The 21,227-nt window shown below is 38.2% G+C and overlaps 1 protein-coding gene across 2 annotated transcripts; it reads right to left on the bottom strand.

Moving 5' to 3' along the window:
• Window positions 1-1,554: 1,554 nt before the first annotated feature.
• On the bottom strand, window positions 1,555-19,644 carry Max (MYC associated factor X). Of its 2 annotated transcripts, none has more exons than XM_071657778.1 (4): window positions 19,445-19,644; window positions 10,084-10,245; window positions 9,626-9,758; window positions 1,555-6,484 (listed from the first exon to the last, which is right to left on the bottom strand). In XM_071657778.1, the coding sequence occupies exons 1-4, from the start codon at window positions 19,481-19,483 to the stop codon at window positions 6,315-6,317; spliced, it is 504 nt and encodes a 167-aa protein (XP_071513879.1). In that variant the 5' UTR covers window positions 19,484-19,644; the 3' UTR covers window positions 1,555-6,314. The 2 variants fall into 2 exon arrangements, with proteins under 2 accessions (XP_071513879.1, XP_071513880.1); XM_071657779.1 differs by having other exon boundaries at window positions 9,626-9,749; window positions 19,445-19,628.
• Window positions 19,645-21,227: the final 1,583 nt, after the last annotated feature.

Genomic DNA, 21,227 nt, shown 5'->3' with positions numbered 1-21,227 from the left:
ACATTATCTCGGAAAGCAAAAATGGGTATGTTTGAAGGAATAGTGGTTCCAACAATGTTGTATGGTTGCGAGGCGTGGGCTATGGATAGAGTTGTGCACAGGAGGATGGATGTGCTGGAAATGAGATGTTTGAGGACAATGTGTGGTGTGAGGTGGTTTGATCGAGTGAGTAACGTAAGGGTAAGAGAGATGTGTGGAAATAAAAAGAGCGTGGTTGAGAGAGCAGAAGAGGGTGTTTTGAAGTGGTTTGGGCACATGGAGAGAATGAGTGAGGAAAGATTGACCAAGAGGATATATGTGTCGGAGGTGGAGGGAATGAGGAGAAGAGGGAGACCAAATTGGAGGTGGAAAGATGGAGTGAAAAAGATTTTGTGTGATCGGGGCCTGAACATGCAGGAGGGTGAAAGGAGGGCAAGGAATAGAGTGATTTGGAGCGATGTGGTATACCGGGGTTGACGTGCTGTCAGTGGATTGAATCAAGGCATGTGAAGCGTCTGGGGTAAATCATGGAAAGCTGTGTAGGTATGTATATTTGCGTGTGTGGATGTATGTATATACATGTGTATGGGGGGGGGGGGGTTGGGCCATTTCTTTCGTCTGTTTCCTTGCGCTACCTCGCAAACGCGGGAGACAGCGACAAAGAATAATATATAAAATATAAAAATACATCTTAAATTCAATAAGGTTAATTTGGTTACTACAGTCTGTCTTAAAGTTTTTAATTTGGTTACTACATTCTGTCTCTTTACTAAACACTTTACTAGTTTCTACATAATGCTCTTGCCTAATGTTCCTACTAAGTACTTTATATTGTTCCTACCATGTACGCTGGCTCACTACGCATTCGTCACCAATTTTCCCATTAACCAGGCGGTAGTAACGGATTTCTCGGATCCCTTCCTGGTTGGTGGCTGTCTACCAACTAGAACTAGCAGTGTACCCCTGAATGATTTCTTTTCATACATGGTCGCTGTTTCGTGCGCCTGGAACAGACAAGAAAAGCCTCATTCGCTTTTTATCCCTTCTCCAGGTGTCATATGTAAAGTACCTAAACCAGAGCTCCATATCCCAACCAGGCCCCACAGACCTTTCTATGGTGTACCCAGCATGCCTCATATGACCTGTTTCAGTCCATTGACAGCATGTCGACCCCTGTATACATCATTCTTGTCGAGGCAAGACTGAAGATTTGTAGGGGTTTTAAGTAAAGAGTAAACATCTCTGCTACATATCCTTGTGTATATCCATCTTTTTAAAACAGATATTCTGAATCATCAATCCTTTTTCAGCACACTACTACACAGGCTGTTCATTTCCATTGATAATACCAAATACCCCATGACCCCAGTTGCTACATCATTCACCTTTGCATTTAATAATTCCCTGATTAATGTGCTGTAAATAAAAATTCTCGTTACATGATTAAAACACATTAGGCTACACTGCACTTTGCATGGAGTTATTCCTAGTAAAAGATACTGAAACCTGAAACACTGTTCCTCCATTCTAATAAATAAATATCAGTTACGTATAGGATATTACAAAACCACCAACGAACATCAGTATCTTTATTTTTTTAACTTTAATACTGTACATAAATATATAAATCTTCTGTTTGGAAATGTGTGGAATTCAGGAAATGAACAAAACAAACTCTGCTTTATGCATATGCCTTTCTCCATTTACACATTACTGCAGTACCAATCTTCCAGACTTAACATTACTGCTATTTACCGTTTGGTCACTCAGTTCAACAAAATTTTTTTTTTTTAAATTAAGACAGTCCATGAAGACTAATAAAATAAATGCACATACAGTCACCTAAAAATCATTCACCCTTTATACAGAAAGAATCACTGTACTGCCATTGAAACAATCAGATGATACTGTCCATTTGAATATTTTGGAACACTCAACCACAATGTGCACAAAGACTTCACCAACATACACATCAACTGGGTGATTGCAAAATTATGAGGAGAAACAGGACTGTAAGTGATAATTTGTAAATAAGCCAGAGGGAATTAACCCACTCACCGTTTTTGTAGCATATATGCAAGTCAGTTCCTAACTCATGTTAGTGCTACTTATGTATAACACAAGATTCCTGCATTTTAATTCTTCTTGTTTTAATGCATCAAGCTGCTGCTTACTGTCCCTTCAGTCAGTGCTGCCATCGGTTGGGCAAAATATGCACAACACCCACATGGTGTGATTTATATATTGCATCAGTTTATCAAAACATTGTAGTTAGGTTGTGTGCAATGAAAAGAGAGAGCTGAAGAGGGTGTGCTGAAATGGTTTAGACATATGAAGAGAATGAGTGAGGAAATGTTGACAAAGATGATACATGTAAGAATTGGAGGGTACAAGGAGAACAAATTGGAGATGGAAGAATGGAGTGAAAAAGATTACGAGTGATCAGGGCAATGGGGTAAACATACTATCAGTGGACTGAACCAGGGTATGTTAATCATCCAGGGTAAACCATAGGAAGATTTGTGGGGCCTGGTTATGGATGGAAAGCTTCAATTTCGAAGCATTACACATGACAGACATAAAATGGATGTGAGCAGATGCACCCTTTCTTCATCTCCTCCTGGCACTTCCAGGATAAGGCGTGACATGGCGATCAAGTATGAAGGAAGAAACAAGAAAGCAGAACTTGGGACTGTGTAAAACCACAAATATATTGATGTATCAAGTGAATTTACCATGAGGTGTTCTACCATGGTAGCCCAGCTTAGACCAGCCAGTATATAAGCACCCTCCACTGATCCGTGGTAAAGTCAGTCAGTTGTATTACATTGTCCACCTGTACATATTATATAATATATTCCAAGGCATACGAAGCAGCCAGGGAAAAGCCTGGAAATGCCTGTGGGGCCTGGTTGTGGGTATAAGGCTCTGGTTTTGAAGCATCATGTGTGACAACTAAAGAGTGGATGTGAGTAAACGAGGCCATTCTTTGCCTTTCCTACTACTATCGCAGGAAACAGTGAGCAAGTATGAAATTATATATACATATTATACATGGTATATTATATAGAATTCATTATACAGTTTATCACTTCATACTGGTGATGTTCGTATAACAATTAGCATCTGGTGTACACAGTATTAAAAAGTAATCATTTATAGAAAAAAAAATGCAAGGGGGAAAAAAATCATCCCAATAGCAATGTTACAAACTGGTATCATAAACATTTCCATTCTGGCAACAGCAATTACTTAAACATAATTGCTTCATAATATTGGAGTTATATATCTATCATGAGGTATAAACAATATTACACAGCAATCATTTATGAATAAATGCATTTAAAAAATGTGAAAGACCAAGAACAGTGCCACAAACTGATAAATATTAATAATTATGCTATGGTGGGTGGTGCTAATTATCAGTTACATAATCACTTCATGAATGAGAATAATTGAGGCCATTCTTCACACATTCCTCACACTACCTCAACATTGCAAGTAACGATGAATTACAAAAAAATATTTGAACTGTAAAGTTGTATTTATTATTAAGTGTATGTTATAGAGGAATCATTTATGAACAAATGCAAGTACAAAAAACAGAAGACTAAAAGAGCTTCAAAAATTGTTACTTAACATTTACACTAATGGTGTACACACTACTGTACAGCAATCATTTGTGAACAATTACAAGTATACAAGAAAGTATATGAACAAAAACAACCTAACAAATTAATTAACATCATGTACAGTACATGATAGCATTGTGATGGGTGATGATGAATAACAAATCACAAGGCTTGCGTGTAATACTCAATTCTGATTCATTTCCCTGTAACTCTTCTGTTATACATTGTACTTTTTATTTTTCCTTCATCAATGCCCTCATTCAAAAAACTAAAAAAGTTTGACACACCAAAACAAAAAACCAGCTTCAAAGGCAAGAGTGAAAGGAAAATTTCATATTAGGTCATTACATTATGGAAATACTGATGATGCTGATCCTGTAGATGGTAGGCTCTGGTTTTGGAACATTATACATGACAGCTTGAGATGTTAATATGCACAAATAATGATACTGCTCTTTTGTTCCTAATGCTACCTTACTAAAGCAAAAGCTGTTAAGTATAAGAATGGCCCATCCACTCATACACATGCCCTGGTTCAATCCACTGACAGCATATATATATATATATATATATATATATATATATATATATATATATATATATATATATATATATATATATATATTGGAAAGGATCACAATTTTGCGCATGATCAAGATATTCCTATGAGTCCACAGGGAAAATGAAACACGAAAAGTTCCCAAGTGCACTTTCGTGTAATAATCATATCATCAGGGGAGACACAAGAGAGAAATATAACAGTCAGTTGATATACATCGAACAGACGAAGCTAGGATGCCATTTGGTAAACATGTGATTCAATCACATGTTTACCAAATGGCGTCCTAGCTTCGTCTCTTCGATATATATCAACTGACTGTTATATTTCTCTCGTGTCTCCCGATGATGTGATTATTACACAAAAGTGCACTTGGGAACGTTTCGTATTTCATTTTCCCCGTGGACTAGAATTATATATATATATATATATATATATATATATATATATTCATTATAATTAATCGCTGTTTCCTGCATCAGTGAGGTAGCACCAGGAATCAGATGAAGAATGGCTCATCCACTCATATACACATATATATACATAAATGCCCACACACGCACATATACATACGTATACATATCAACATAACACATACATATATACATATATTTGCTTGCCTTCATCCATCCCTGGCACTACCCCACCCCACAGGAAACAGCATCACTACCCCCTGCTTCAGCAAGGTAGCACCAGGAAAACAAAAAAAAAAAAGGCCACATTCATTCACACTCAGTCTCCAGCTGTCACATGTAATGCACCAAAACCACAGCTCCCTATCCACATCCAGACCCCACAGACCTTTCCATGGTTTACCCCAGACGTTTCACATGCCCTGGTTCAGTCCACTGACAGCACGTCGACCCCAGTATACCACATCATTCCAATTCATTCTTTTCCTTGCATGCCTCTCACCCTTCTGTATGTTCAGGCCGTGATCGCTCAAAATCTGAATAATCATTATGTATAATCATAGCAACACTCAAAGTCTACTTAAGGAACAAAGTTAACAAACCTTATTTTTATTATTTTGACACAAGACTGAAATACTGGCCACAGCCAGTATACTTTGAACAAACAAATCCCTCTGATATCAAAATTGTGGAGCAATACACACTTCTCTACTACCACACTATGGACACAAAATGACATCTGACAAATCTGAGAGCCACACGTCTCTAGACATCAAACTCTGGACACATAATTGCTTTTGACAATAGACTGTGAACCTATTCCCATGTGAAACATCACATTGTGAATGCATACAATGAAAATTGACATATTACAGAAGCCTCAAGTCTTGTGACATCAGATACTGGACATATAATGGCACCTGAGATAAGACTGTGAAGCCATATAAAAGTCTGAGAATAAATTTTCTGGCCCTGAACAGTATGGAGACATACCAACCAACAGACTACTGAAAAACCTGTTCTCTGTATGCAGACAGAGGAGACATACACTGGTTCTTGAAAACACTGTGTATGTATATGTATCGGTGACAAATATGAGATTAAGGCAGACAATGGCTTCTTACATTAAACTCAGAGAAATTTACTTATGTGTTTGTCTGCATTAAGTGGCCTGCTTTAGGCACAGGAATGCTTTGAGGAAACAAAGCTGAGGGAGATTATTTTTCCTAAACATACAACTTGCTTTTCGACACGGAAGAAAATTTCAGAAACTTACTACATAAGCAGGGTTTTGTAAGGAGTGTAGAACACCTGAAATGTTGGTTCATCTTGGTGCACATAGTGCCTGGTTTAAAAAAGTGAATGCATCACGTCATAAAAACGAAAATCACAGATTCAAAGATATCTGGACTTTCAACAGCACAAGTTTGAAGATAGAGGACATATGTTAGAGAAATGTGTATTAGTATCTTGTGGGGAAAATCTTCAAAAACTTCAGAATTACATAAAAAAATTTCTCTATGGCCTACTTAATTTGTACAACTATGTGAGATATTCATTGCCCCACCCGTAAACTGCAAACCTTCCCTATCAATGAGGTTTCATGCCCTCACAAAGTACCTACAGTATTTTAATTGAGGGTCAAATAAAAAAATCTCATGATGTATCATTATCATCATGAAAACCGTAAATTGTAATTCTTTCTTGGCAATATAAACACAAAAACACAAGCTAGGTCTTTAGTTTCTTGCGTCGCACACTGTTTGACGTTTCGGAGTCTGAGGTGTCTGAACCAGAACCACCGAATTCCATGAGAGAGCTGCCTTTGTTGTTTAAAAGTGCGTTATTGCTCGTCATGGCTGCAAAGTTGCCAGTGTACTTAGTTTTCTCCAAGGAGCGTACTGCAAAACAGAAAAGAGTATTAAGAGACTCTGTCAATATGTTTAGAGTCCACCTTTTCTTACACTTGGATCAGGTTGACATGCAAAATTCTAAAAATTTCCACTATCAACTAATAACATGCTTTGAAATGCTGAAAGACAAACAACATAGTACAATAAATCTACTGAAATATACAAGTTGATAAAGTCTTCATATGATGTAATTAACCTGCACAAAGACATTTTGGGTAAGAATTACTGATGTCAAGTACAGACAAGGAAATATCTGAAAGATAATCTATCAGTGCAACAGAATTAGCAGTAGGATGAGAGGAATACTTATAAGGGAGAGGAGGTAGCAGGTACCTAGGTAGTAGCTGGGAGGCAACCACAGACCAGGGAGGTATTTTACTGATACTAACTGCTTGGGTGTCAGGAAGGTTAGTGTCAGCTGCATAGTGAGCCAGCACTTCAATGGTTGTCAAGTCGCACTCCTCTGACCCTTGTAGGGAGTTCCAGGTGGGATATGGCATAAGAGTTATAGATACAGATATAGCAGTAGGTAGAAGTAGTAGGTAAGAACATTAGGTAAAAGTAGTAGCTTGGGACAACAGGTAAATATATTTAGGTAGAAGCAGTTAGTAGGAACATTAGTTAGGAGCTGTGAAAATACTGCACTAGAGTTGCTCTCTGCCAGTAGCCTGTTAAGGGTGAGGTACTAAAGGCAATGAAGCAGCACCAGAGTTCACTAGTCATGGAGACTTTTGCTGTGACCCTCCCCCTTAAGGGAGATCCCAAAGAAAAAGGGTGTCAGAGATACAGTACACTACACTACAGAGATACAGTACAGTACACTACAAAGGACAAAGTACAAATAGCATTAAGTATCTAAAACGATGAAAAAGCCTATGATATAGAGAACAGTGGTGAAGTGGATGGAGAGGAGTGGAGATGAAGCTGTTGAGGAGTGGATCTAGAAAATGTATATGGAAACTACAAAAGTGGGAAGGTGCCTGATGACCTGTCAAAAGACAGTAACTGTTCCACTGTATAAAAGTAGTAAAACTGATTGCAAAAAATATAGAGGACTGTCTCTGACAAACACACAACTGACAAGCTGTTCACCATTTTTACTTTCAAACTGTATGAATGGAAATACCCAGTTTTAAAAAAATGAAGTGCATACATGAGTAAGCATGAGTGGATGGGGTTAGGAAGAATAAGCATTATTGGATTATTTACGAACTGATAGGCATGCAAAGGAAAGGCTGTTGTATGTGAAAATCTTGAAAGGGTAGCTGGTAAAATGTCTGATCTCTTCTTGGTCGAGGCAAGCCTGAAAGTTTGTATTGGCTTAAAGAAATATATATGGGTCGGATAAGGGTGGTGAAGGTGAGTGAGCTTGGAAAAGAGACGTGTGCAGATATTAATATTTATTTTATTGGGTTGTTAAAGGAGAGGAAGAAGAACAGGGTTAGGGAATGGGATAGTCTGAACTGGAAAAAAAAGAATGATGCATGTACAGACGTATGGTGCAAGTTTTTTTTTCTAATTGGTGATTATCTCAAAGCATATTTTTGGTGCCTTTTTATATATCCCGGCAGACTAAGGTGTGTGTGATTGTGTTGTATCTCTGGTTTTTCAATTCACTACACAAAGCTAATCATTGTTCATTAAGTGCATCAACGGATGGCTGGAACCTCCTGAGCACATGGAGGCTTTGGGGAATTAAGGGTGTTCCATGATTGTACTCTTGTTGAGACTTTGGAATTGTCTGTAGTTTGTATCACTGTTGTCTTCAAGTCTCAGCCACGCTTTTTAGGCTGCTTCTATCAGGTACAAACTGAGTGGTTTAATCTTTAGCCACGCTTTTTAGGCTGCTTCTATCAGGTACAAACCGAGTGGTTTAATCTTTAACCATTCGTGCTGTTCTATGGTGTTTTCAATGTAGGATTATTTTTCATTTGTGACAAATTGTATAGCTTATTTGTATCCTCTAACTCTAGCATGTGTGATTTTGTTGTGAAGAATGTTGGTATAGAAGAATAACTTAGTAGAGTATTATTATGTCCTTGACTAGGCAGTGTTTTTGGTTCTCTGGAATGTGCCAGAGTCTTACAGACTAGTAAGGGCTGTTTATCCTTGTACAGATATATTATCATACCCCTTACTGTTAATGTGTGATCCAGAACTATGCAGCTTTTCTTGTGTGCTATCATGTTACCTTCTCTGGTTATGTCACTGGATTTTATTCTTCCTAGCATTACTATGGTAAATTTGTTTAGTATTGGTGTCTCTGTACTAAATGAGTATGTTCTGGGACTGCACTAACGAGTATGTTCAGGGAGTAAATTGTTCAAGACTTCTGTCCGAGTGGTGTCGTTGGCATAGAAAATGTCCATGCTCAGGGCACTAATTGGGGGGGGGGGGGGATGTCAGCTGTACAATTAAGTTCTTGGAGGGAACAGGTACCAGATATATAGATAGATAATTCTAGAGGTTAGTATTTTTGAGGCATCCTCTTAATCTTAGGTTAATATGTCTTTTAAAAAAATTTCTTGTTTCTTCCAGGAGGCAATACAAGGAAGTAGTTCTTTGGGTCTGTTTCTGGTAGTTTTGGTTTTGATATCAGTGTTACTCGGGCCTCTTTGAACTTTTGGAGAAAGCATCCTGTGCTTAGCATAGCACTGGAGATATTAAGCGGGTATTGAAGTTTTTTGGGGATAACATGCTAATTTGCCTCTTACCCATTTTACTTTTTCCTTGGGTTGAGTTCCACATTTCCCAAACAACAGTATGTATGAAGTTCCAGCAAGTCAACTGCCTTTGAGAACCAGGATGTGTATATGGCATTCATAGTTCTGAAGCAACCATATGATATGTTTGACAAAGTTGCCATCTGGAAGGTGCTACAAATATATTGTGTAACAGGAAAGCCACTAAAAGCAGTGAGGAGTGTTCATCAATAGAGAAAGGCAGGTGCGCGAGTACAATTTGAGGAGGGTGAGTGATTCCAGAAGGTACTTCCATGTACAGGGTGTGTGATATCACCATGGATGTTTACTATAGCTATAGATAGGTTGGTGAGGAAGGTGCATACAGAGGTCTTGAAGAGAGGGGTAGATGGAATAAAACAATCTGCAAGACAGAAAAACATCTCACTTTGGTTTTCAAGTAGATTATTTTGCTTCTTAAGGTCGTCGATATCCTGCTGATGGGCTGAGTTCTTACGCCTCATGAACTCTATGTAATCAGCCGCTTTCTTTAGAATTTGTGCGCGGCTTGCCTGTAAACACTACATTCATTAGTGATAAATACACATACATTGAAATGGAAACAAACTGCAACTTAAGTAGGCTTCTCAAGATAGAAATAAAATCAATGGACAGTTTAAGAGAGGAATGGTACATATGTATCATGTGCAACAACAAAATAGCCAATGCAAGTTTACTCGTCTAATGACTCCAGTGGATCCCTGTTGCTGATACAGGTTATTCTATCCTAGGTTTGTTGGTGCTCCATTTTTTTCTCACTTAAAGAACAAGGCTGATAAACGGATGAGAAAGAATGCCAGACTAAAGAATAAAACACCATGAATTGTTTTTGTATGCCTTACCCACCTTCTCTCCATGAAGAGAGGGAACCGAATCCCTTAAGGAGCAGAACGAGTCTTTTATGTGGTCCCGTCGTTTCCTCTCCAGGGCATTATGATGTGCTCTTTTCTCTGCCTGGGATGCAAACTGTAATTCCCCACGCGTACCACCAGGCAGTGATTCATCATCCTGTATACAAGACTAAATATCAACACAAGTGCTATTCCCATAAAATAAGCAATACAAAATAAATGTAAATTGACTAGTATAATCAATAGATTACACTAAATCTGCAAAAACATAGTCAAAACATTATGCTTTTTTTCAGACTACAACTTGAAGGTTTCATATTTAGATATTTCATTGAAACATCTTTGATATATTTTCTTCCAATACTATCTACAGTTTCACTTGTGTAATATGATACACTTATCTATCTTTTCTCTTTCACTATTTCAATTACCTACATACCTCTACTTCCCCCTCATGAGCAAGCTAGCTATGGCAACTTTTTCAACAAGTCTTAAGAAAGGCATTCTGACAAGTTCTGACATTATATAGTATACACAGAAGACTGCTAAATGCTATTATGAACTTTCGTGATGGTACTCGTGTTGGTATGCGTAAAAGAATGTATGAGTGAGTGGTCTGCCATAAATATGGTTGTGCATCACAACTGTGATGTCAGCATGGTTATTTAGCATTTCTATGACTGGGGCATTGGATGAGATGAGAGTGAGTTGGGGTGAGTGGTGTACTGGTAGTTCTTAACCATGGAGTTGTATGCAGATAACTGTTGTTACCTACATTAGAAGATGAGTTAGTTAAATGGGGGCCAATTCAATGATGTGTAAGAGGAGGATGCTGAAAATAAATACAAGTTGGAATAAGATGCAAGACTTTCAAGGGAAGTCATAACGCACAAGCAATCTGAATGATTTAGAACTGAGATTTAAGAATAAGTTTAAGAATTTGGGAGTGAAATTTAAAAAGGATGGTGGTAGGAAAACTTATGCCAAATCATGAACGAGAAAAATTTGGGGTAAACTGAGAGCTTAGGAAACAGAAAAAATTTGAGCATTGTGTATGTAAAAATCTGGCACTGAGAAGTACTTATCCTAAGGCTGGTGTATGCATGAGAAACACGTGTATATAACAGGTCAGGATGGGCCAAAGATTGAGGCAACAGAGACTGATAATTTGTGTAATTTAGTTGAAATTACGAAGATGAATACAATGATGTTCAAAATTCTAATGTGGAGTGAACGTCATTTGACAAGTGCATGGATGAAAGGTCTTTTTCAACATAGTCATGTATGATACATGGCAGACTATAGGCTAGTAAAGAATGTATATGAAAGGTATACTTTTCTACAGTAAAAGGTACAAGGAGGAGAGACAGACCATGGAAGAGACGACATATAGTGAGAAATTTGATGAGGGCTATGTTTCTCAATGGTAGGTCACGGATCACATGGGGGTATCAAAGGGGCTTACAAGCTATCCACACGAGAGATAATAGAACATTTTTGCTTAAGACTGAATGATCACCTGCATATAGGAAATAAAAAATCATTCACTTCCAGACTTTTCTTTTTGACCAATGTAGTAGTTGTTTGTGGGCAAAAATAAACCCTGGTGCCTTAGTCCGTTTACAAATATAGAAATAATAGGGGGATGGGGGCTGTGGTAAACAAAGATATGGACATGAGACTGTCTGGCAAATCCAGCTGAATAACTATATTATGTTTAAGGATGTTTCAGATGAAAATGAAAAAAGGAATGCCTTACAATTGAATGTAATGAAAGCATGACACTGGTCAACAAAGATTTTGTCCCATGGAAAACAAAAAATATGTTTCTTATGTATTTTTGCACACTGAATCCAAACTTGTTTTTTGTTCCAGCATACCCGCATATCATTATGTACAGTATATATGTACCAGTGCTCTTCTAACATTTCAAACAAAAAGTTTAACAAACACAGCTATTTTCAATGTGAAGTGCAATAGCTTCTTTATGAAAGCATAAGCCGAGGTAAATGAGTCACCAGGGGCCTGCATAAACACGAATGGAAATGTTGGGACATTCGAACAGTGCTCACTGCTGAGTAGCAGTTCTTTGTCAACTGCAAGATAGAACTCAAAATGTGTAAATAGTGTCTTTTCCACTCTGTTAACAGACTGTGCTTTTGTGTATTCAAGTCTTGTGCTGAAACAACATTCATCATTATAATGCCAAGAAACTTTGTAAATAGTCTGAATTCTTTCTGCTAAACCTGCAGTGAACTGATATTCATATCACAAAAATGTTCTTTCACACCCATTAAAAAATGGTTGTAAAGTGGGTGACCAGGATAAAAGTTGCGCCCCCATATTTGTTGTGTCATGGGTGTCAGGCTTCTCACAATATGGGCAAAAGATTCACGCCATATGCCTTTTGCCATTCCTATGGATTGGAGAGAACCCAAAGATCATGCTTTGGATTGCTACTTCTGTCAGACAAAATGGTACAACATAAAAATCCAAGCAAACTGATAAATTACCTAATTTACCATCTGTTATGAGGCCAGTACCTCACAGGAATTACCTGTGCCAGAGCCTCCAAGATACATGATACTGAGTGACGATGAGTCTGGTGATGAAAATGTAGGCCAACAATTGAAACAAGCTGTTCTTCAAGTGAAACACATTTGCCGAGTCAAGATCTTAATGATCTCATCCATGATTTAAATCTATCTAAGAAGCAACCGAACTTTTGGGTTTCAGGTTAAAAGGCTGGAAGCTTATCAAGAATGAAACTAAAGTTTGTTCTTTTTGTGATCACCATGACATTTTCAACAAATTTTCCTCCCTTGAAGATGGTCTGGTGTTTTGCGATGATGTTTGTTCTGTTATTGAGGTCCCTGGCGACAAATTTAACATAGATGAGTGGCACAAGTTTATCAACTCATCAAAAATAAGCTTGAAAGTAGTTCTACTCCACAACGGAAATAAGTTCCCTTCCATTCTTCTGACACAAAACTAACATGAAGGAATTGTATAACATGAAGCTTCTTTTGGAAAAATTAAGTATGGGGACTTTAAGTGGAATGTGTGTGGTGACTTGTACTTTGAATGCAACTTGGTTATATGAAGTTCTGTTGTTTCCTCTCTACGTGGGACAGCCAGGACAAGGAAAATCATTATGTAAAGAAAGTGTGGCCATAACAAACATCATTGACTCCACTGAAGAAGAATGTTATCACTCCTCCTCATGTTGATCATTAAAGAGAGTTTGCAAAGATTTTCTGGGTAATCACAGATCAGAAAACTATGATGTAAAAATCTAATGACTTCATATAAAGCTCTAAGTTGCAATAGGAGTCTAAAATTTTACTTCTTAGACTTGCACTTTACTTTTTCCTGTAAAATTTTGGGGCAGTCAGTGATGAACATATCGAAACATTTCACCACGACATTTGGACATGGAAAATAGATAACAAGAAAAGTGAAGCCCCTCTATGTTGGCAGATTACTGCTGGACACTATGGAGGGATGTTCCCGAGGCCAAATATAGCCAAAAATCATATACTTCTACACTTTTAAGGGTTAATTTTTTCAGTGTAATACCAACCTTGTTTATGAATGAGCAATATACACTTATAGCAAAATTTAATTGCTCTGTCATTTAAAAACCATGCCTGATAGAAAAATTTTAAAAACATTTGAATTTAGCTTAAAAAGTACCATAAGGTTTACCTAATTTAGTTCCTGGGACAAAATTTCTTTAAATTTTGTTGACCAGTGTTATTACCAAGATACCTTGGTCACAACAGACAAATCACCCTCGCATGTACAATGAGAATGTAAAAAGCGCCTGCATAAGCATGAAAGACCATTATTCAGTTGAAAAGCTCGACATATGTTGATGATGAGAAAAAATAGAAAGTATATGAATTTGCAGTGAGTACCTAATCCAATCAAGTTGGGAAAGCAGTGATGATGAATAAGAGAGGAAATCTATGCAGTAGCTGACAACTGCCTCATCTACAGACAATCAGTCCAATACTCAAAGTTTCATGAGTAATCTTTAAGCAGTTTTGGGTCTAATGCAACAGAATTTAAAAGAGTAATCAGAAACTTTCTAAGTACTGAGCTGCACTCTCATGAAATATGACAACTGTTTTCTTATCAAATTTCATTTCCTTTCTCATATACACATATAACAAGCTTTTGTACAGCAAATTGGAAAGCATCTATCAAAAAAATATTTTTCCTGCACGCTGAGAAGTATGTAGATAAACATTCCATTTAACTCTATGCTTCTGGGAGTTGACGACATAACACACTGCAACCCTTACAATGTTTCCAAAGAAGTTTTAATGCTTAACCCACTCTCCTGTGAACCTCTCACCAAGTGCCTCTCTCCCTGAAGGTTCCTTGGATTATTGTGGAATGCCAGCTGCTGTAAACTACTTATACTAAGAGAAATATGACTAGGGTTGCTTCAGCATTTGGGATACATAGTTAAAGGGGAAAAAAATTATGAAGCAAAGTTCAAAAAAAGCTACATTAGGTTCAACCTTTCCCTATCACAGTCATTCCAGCCTCTGTTCACGTTCACAGTGGGGAGTGTATGCAGGATTCTTAACAGAATATCAAAGACAAAAGTTCATGAAACAATTGTCAAGAGAACTGCCATCTGTTTGCTAATCACACACACACACAGACATACCTGAACCTTGTAACCCCAAAACCCCTTATATGAGGTTCTTGTAGTGCTCAGGATGTCAGTAACGTCCACTTGCTGGTACCACAGGTCATGAAGTTTGTTGATGTGAGTTAGTCTGGACAGGGTATATTCAGGGCAGTTGTGGAGTAGGTGTTTTCAGTGTGGAAGTTGCATCATGGGCATGATGAGTCCTGTAATATGTTTAATCGTTGTTTGTAATGTTGAAGAAATAGGTGGTGTCCACTGCACCCATAAGATATTAAGAAATGTTTGTACAAGTAGTGCAGTTTAAGATGGGTGTAAGTCTGGAAGGTGGAATGGAGTTCAACACTGGTTTGAAGAAGGTTGTTTGGATTTTGATGGGCCATTTTGGTGTAAATGTGGTGTTTGCTGGGAGTTGGGGATCTGTAAACACAGGGAGCTAAAAAGCGAGGCTGTAATGAGCAGTTCATTTCTGCACTTTTAACTCGTTAGTGAGTATGACGTGGCTTGGATGGGTCAATGAACACTGCTGCACAGATGTGGGTGCTAAGCATGTTAAGTGGGATTTGTACTGGAAGTTGGTTTTTCACTGTTTAAGTGCTGAATGTTTGTGATTGTCCTGAGAGCTCGTTTTGTGTGGTTTGAAATTTCACATTATGTTTGCTTTTATCTGAAAGGGCGTGTGACCAAGCAGGTGAGGAAAGGCTCTTTTAAAGAGGAGCAGATAAACTGTTTCTCAAGGATGCTGAGGGAATCTTTTTCTTGTTTGAAAATGGAGGCTACTTAGTTTGCTTATGGACTTTTGAGTTGATGTGTGTAGTGTGGGTAGTAAACTTCATGTGGGTATTGTATATCCCATTTTAAGCAAACCAGTACTTAATATTGTGCTGTATGTGAAATAACTGCAAAGTCATCTGCATATGAGAAGACATTCAAACTGTGGTTTGCTGGGGATGGAGCAAGGTCATGCAGGAAGACTTCAGAATCATGGTTAAAGAACAGCTCCCTAAAGAACTCCACTGTTAAGCATGAATGTTTTTAAAATATATTCTTTGTGGATAATTCTAGCTTGCTGGTTAGCTATGAAGCTGGCCAACATACACAGATACTGTGTGGTCAATTATTTAAAGCACAAAAATATAATAATAAAAGTCCAGTGGAGAGCAACAAAGATGGTACCAGAATAAAGAGAGCAGTTACAGGTAATGGGTAAAAGTCTTAAAGTCATCAACCATGAAAGAGATGAACAAGAAGCGATCTGATTACAACCATAAAGTGGATGAACGGAATAAACTGAGTGACTAAATTTAAAACGTGAACACGATTCAGACATTCAACAAGTTGTATAAAACCAAGTTTGAGAGATGGGGCTCTTTGAGTGTAAAACTCCCTTCCTGAACATTACACACAGGTAATTACACAAAACAACATACACACACAAAAAAATTCTTTCACTCAGTCCCCAGCTTTCATGTGTAATGCACCAAAATCACAGCTCCCTATCCACATCCAGGCCCCACAGGCCTTTCCATGGTTTACCCCAGACATTTAACATGCTATGGTTCAATCCACTGACAGCACATCGACCCCCGTATACCACATCGTTCCAATTCACTCTATTCCTTGCACGCCTCTTACCCTCCTGTATGTTCAGGCCCTGATCACTCAAAATCTTTTTCACTCCATCCTTACACCTCCAATCTGGTCTCCTGCTTCTCCTTGTTCCCTCCACCTTTGACACATATATCCTCTTTGTTAATCTTTCCTCGCTCATGCTCTCCATATGTCCAAACCATTTCAACACACCCTATTCGGCTCTCTCAACCGCACTTTTTATTTCCACCCTTCTCTCTCTGCCTTTCATTACTTACTCGATCAAACCACCTTGCACCACATATCGTCCTCAAACATTTCATTCAAAAACACATCCACCCTCCTCCATATAGCTGGCAATAGAACCATTATTTCTTTCCAATTTCTCCTACACCTTCCTCCTGGTTCAGTGCTCTGCTCACTACTAGGGGTCAGTAGATTACAAAAATCACAACTGTTGTGTTTAAAGAAATGCCTGTGGCAGACTGTTCTATCTCATTTTTCTGGTATTATCAGTAAGGTGGTTTACAAAGAACAGGAGTAAAATGAGTAAATGAGGTGTATTTTTATTTTGATACAATAAAAAATAGTAAAATATTGTTTCTTACCAACATATGCAAGAACATTCCCTTCACACATGAGGAAATTCATGGAGTATAATATAAAGAGATGTTCAAATGTTCTTACGAAGGTCATGCATCCTTTTCTCCCCTTCTCTTATTTGTCTATCTATCTATCTATCTATATATATATACCTCTAATGCCTGTTCCATTTGGAACTCCCTCAAAAGGGGTACTAATGCCTGTTCCATTTGGAACTCCCTCAAAGGGGTAGCCATGGCAACAGGTTCTCCATAAGTAAAGAACTCTAGTGCCACTTCTTAGCCTTTACTGCCACACCCTTAACAGGCCAATGGCAGAGGACTGCCACGGCAACAGGTTCTCCATAACTAAAGAACTCCAGTGCTGTTTCTTTGTCTTTGGTGCTTCACCCTTAACAGGCCACTGATAGAGGGCAAGTCTGGTGAAGTGTTTGCAGAAGCTCCCACCTAATGTTCCTAATGACTACTTCCTTCTAATGCTCCTATTATTTTGCCAAAAGGCAAGGCTAGCACACAGTGCTCACCACAGGAAAATCTAGAGTTACAAAGAATGAGCTGTGTGAGTTAAGTGATGTCAAGTGTTACATATGAAAAGGAGAGATTGTATATTTGTGGATAGAATGCCAGAGAAAAGACAGCTCCCTGGGTCAAAGGATTGCAGCTTGACTACCACTGAAGTATTGGCTCAATAAGCAAATGTCACCAACCCTCCTGATACCTTGGCGGGAAGCACTGGTAATATACCTCACTGGTCACTGTTACACCTTTAATGCTTTATTTCATGCATTCTTTTGCACTGGTAATATACCTCACTGGTCACTGTTACACCTTTAATGCTTTATTTCATGCATTCTTTTTTCCTTTTGTATAGATGATATAATATATTTGATGCTGAAACATTTGCTTTCTTATTCAGAAATTGGGACTCGTAAATATCTGTAAATAGAATGAAAATGCCTTTTTCAGCTCATTATTCAGTTTCTCGTGAGAAATACAGCATGCTGACACCTGTAGAAATTTTCTTGTCCTATTTCAGCATAGCTTTTATTTATGCTAGTTGTGACTGGAGCCTTCTTGAAATGAATTTGTTTTGCAAAATGTGTCAACTTTTGATTCACAATGTGACAGCCAACAACATGTGACCAAAGCAACAGTGTGAAGTAAATAATCATTTGCCAAATGCTGAGATGCAATAAATCGCAAAGACAAGCGATACATACAAGAAAATTTCCTTTTTAAAAAGTTGTCGTTTTCATCCAAGCAGACAAAATGGACCCTTTTGTAAACAGGCTTGCTTAAAGGAAATCCTTCCTACCTTACAACACCAGTACTTGTTCCTCACATCCCAGAAAAATGTTTTGTTTCACAGATTATCTCAAAGAGCACCACAATAAATTGGTCGAGCTTGGATCGACAGCTCCTGAGCTTTCTTGTCACTACAAAAACTACATTGGAAGAGGTGATATGACGAAATCAACACATCAAAGTTTGGCATATGGTTGCAGTTACATCCAAAATGTTATACAGGATAAAGTCTTACTGGTGTGATAGGTTCTACGACAAAATTCATAAATCATCATACCCTACGTTATATCTAGAGAGTTAGGGTTGGACTGCATTTTCAATCCTTTCACCCCACTATTTCCCTCAGCTTCAAACTCCAACCCACTTTTTAGGCACCTCATAGACCCTACATCTGGAAATTAATTCTATTAAAGTCGTTGAGTCTCATGATACCAATTTTGTGTACTTAAAACCAAAATTTTGTGAGCTAAACATTACTTATGAGGTCCTACTTACCACTAACTGATGTACATTGCCTCTCAATCTCCTTATACTCCAAAAAACGAAAACCCACGAATGTAATTTATAAGTTTTTATATTTCTAAGTCATATTCAATTTCATGAGTTACATTCTAGGTTTACTGATCAAAAGTGTCCTTAAAGTACCCTTTTACCGTACTGTACTGCTTCTCAACCCAACCCTGATGGATATAGACAATGCTATACACCATTATAGCCCATGGAATAAAAAATCGTAAATTCAAAGGAGATTTTAATACATGGTCCAAACACAGCTATCACATGCCAACCAGATCAAATCCCAGCTAAGCTGCTCGCTTCTCACAGCCCCAGCATAAGCTCAGGAAAGCTTAGTTAAGATCCAAAGTGGTTCAGAGAGGCGTAAAAGGTCACATTCACATCGAAATGTCAAATAGTGTGGATTAAGCGCCATTCTATATACTCAGTCTAAGCAACTGGAGCGAACTGACAAAATATCGAGCCACAGATGTCAAGATGTTTAGAAACAGACCCGACCACAACCCTACATCAGCACCTACTGACCCTCTAATGCTCTAAAAAAACCCTCCTGATCTGAACCAAGCTCCTCGGCCGACCATTCAACATGGGGCAATGCTCAGGCACGGGATCAAGCAGGTGACTGAAATGTAATGAAAACTCTCTTAAAAGACTAAATTAACCCGACCAAGACTCACATCACTTTCGATATCGATGTCCCTTTCTTCATCGCTCATTTTTGCGGGGCATTCCCACTGTGGAAAGGTTCCCCTGTTGATCAATATGGCGATTACACTAAACCTTCATCCACAGCGCCGCCACGCACCGCACTCCCGCACCACCTCGTACGCCCAGCGTTCTTCACGCGCCTCATGACGTCACTACTACGTCATCAAACCTGCGAACGGATTCATGCAAGTAACATGGTGCAAAAAAATCACATATTCGCCTATCCAAACACAACCATATATATTTTATCATTATCTACTATACTTTGTTACTGTCTCCCGCGTTAGCGAGGTAGCGCAAGGAAACAGACGAAAGAATGGCACAACCAACCCACATACACATGTATATACATATGTACACGTCCACACACGAACATATACATACCTATACGTATCAACATATATATATATATATATATATATATATATATATATATATATATATATATATATATATATATATATATATTTATTTATTTATTTTGCTTTGTCGCTGTCTCCCGCGTTTGCGAGGTAGCTCAAGGAAACAGACGAAAGAAATGGCTCAACCGACCCCCATACATATGTATATACATACACGTCCACACACGCAAATATACGTGCCTATACATCTCAATGTACACATATATATACACACACAGACATATACATATATACACATGTACATAATTCATACTGTCTGCCCTTCTTCATTCTCATCGCCACCCCGCCACACATGAAAAGACAACCCCCTCCCCCGCATGTGCGCGAGGTAACGATAGGAAAAGACAACAAAGGCCCCATTCGTTCACACTCAGACTCTAGCTGTCATGTATAATGCACCGAAACCACATTTCCCTTTCCACATCCAGGCCCCACAAATCTTTCCATGGCTTAACCCAGACGCTTCACATGGCCTGGTTCAATCCATTGACAGCACGTCGACCCCGGTGTACCACATCGTTCTGATTCACTCTATTCCTTGCATGCCTTTCACCCTCCTGCATGTTCAGGCCCCGATCACTCAAAATCTTTTTCACTCCATCTTTCCACCTTCAATTTGGTCTCCCACTTCTCGTTCACTCCACCTCTGACACATACATCCTCTTGGTTAATCTTTCCTCACTCATTCTCTCCATGTGACCAAACCATTTCAAAACACCCTCTTCTGCTCTCTCAACCACACTCTTATTATTACCACAAGTCTCTCTTACATTTTCATTACACGATCAAATCACCTCACACTACATATTGTCCTCAAACATCTCTTATCCAGCACATCCACCCTCAGCCACACATCTCTATCTATAGCCCACGCCTCGCAACCATATAACATTGTTGGAACCACTATTCCTTCAAATATTCCTCTTTATCAACGCGTTGCCTGGACTGTGTGTGCAAAGATTCGCCATATATTTACACAGAGAAGAGTGCCTATATATATATATATATATATATATATATATATATATATATATATATATATATATATATATATTCAGTGGAGTATCAAGGCTACAGGGCCGAAACTGAGAGCCCTGAAAATGAAAAAAGCCGATTTTTCTGAAATTATCCCAAGGTCCGATAGTTTCAGGGTGACCCTAGACAGAGAGGTTCCGACTTTTGATAAACTCTTCCAGAGTCTAATATAAGATCTAATGTTCTTTTTTATCGTAGGTATAAAAGCTTAAATACATCACTGTATTTAAATCTAGCACCTTATCTTATATTCTTTTTATGGCAAATGCTTATGTTATAGTTTACCATAATTTCG

This window comes from Panulirus ornatus, chromosome 65 (assembly GCF_036320965.1).
Source record: "Panulirus ornatus isolate Po-2019 chromosome 65, ASM3632096v1, whole genome shotgun sequence".
Classification (NCBI taxonomy): domain Eukaryota; kingdom Metazoa; phylum Arthropoda; class Malacostraca; order Decapoda; family Palinuridae; genus Panulirus; species Panulirus ornatus.
This window is presented reverse-complemented; position numbering and strand designations above follow the sequence as displayed.

Bases quoted from the DNA above. Each gene is read 5' to 3' on its own strand.
- Max (XM_071657778.1), bottom strand. From the start codon at position 19,483: ATGAGCGATGAAGAAAGGGACATCGATATCGAAAGTGAT. The intron at 10,246-19,444 runs GTGAGTCTTGGT...TCTTGTATACAG, and splicing joins ACATCGATATCGAAAGTGAT to GATGATGAATCACTGCCTGG. The intron at 9,759-10,083 runs GTGGGTAAGGCA...TAATGAATGTAG, and splicing joins CCTCTCTTCATGGAGAGAAG to TGTTTACAGGCAAGCCGCGC.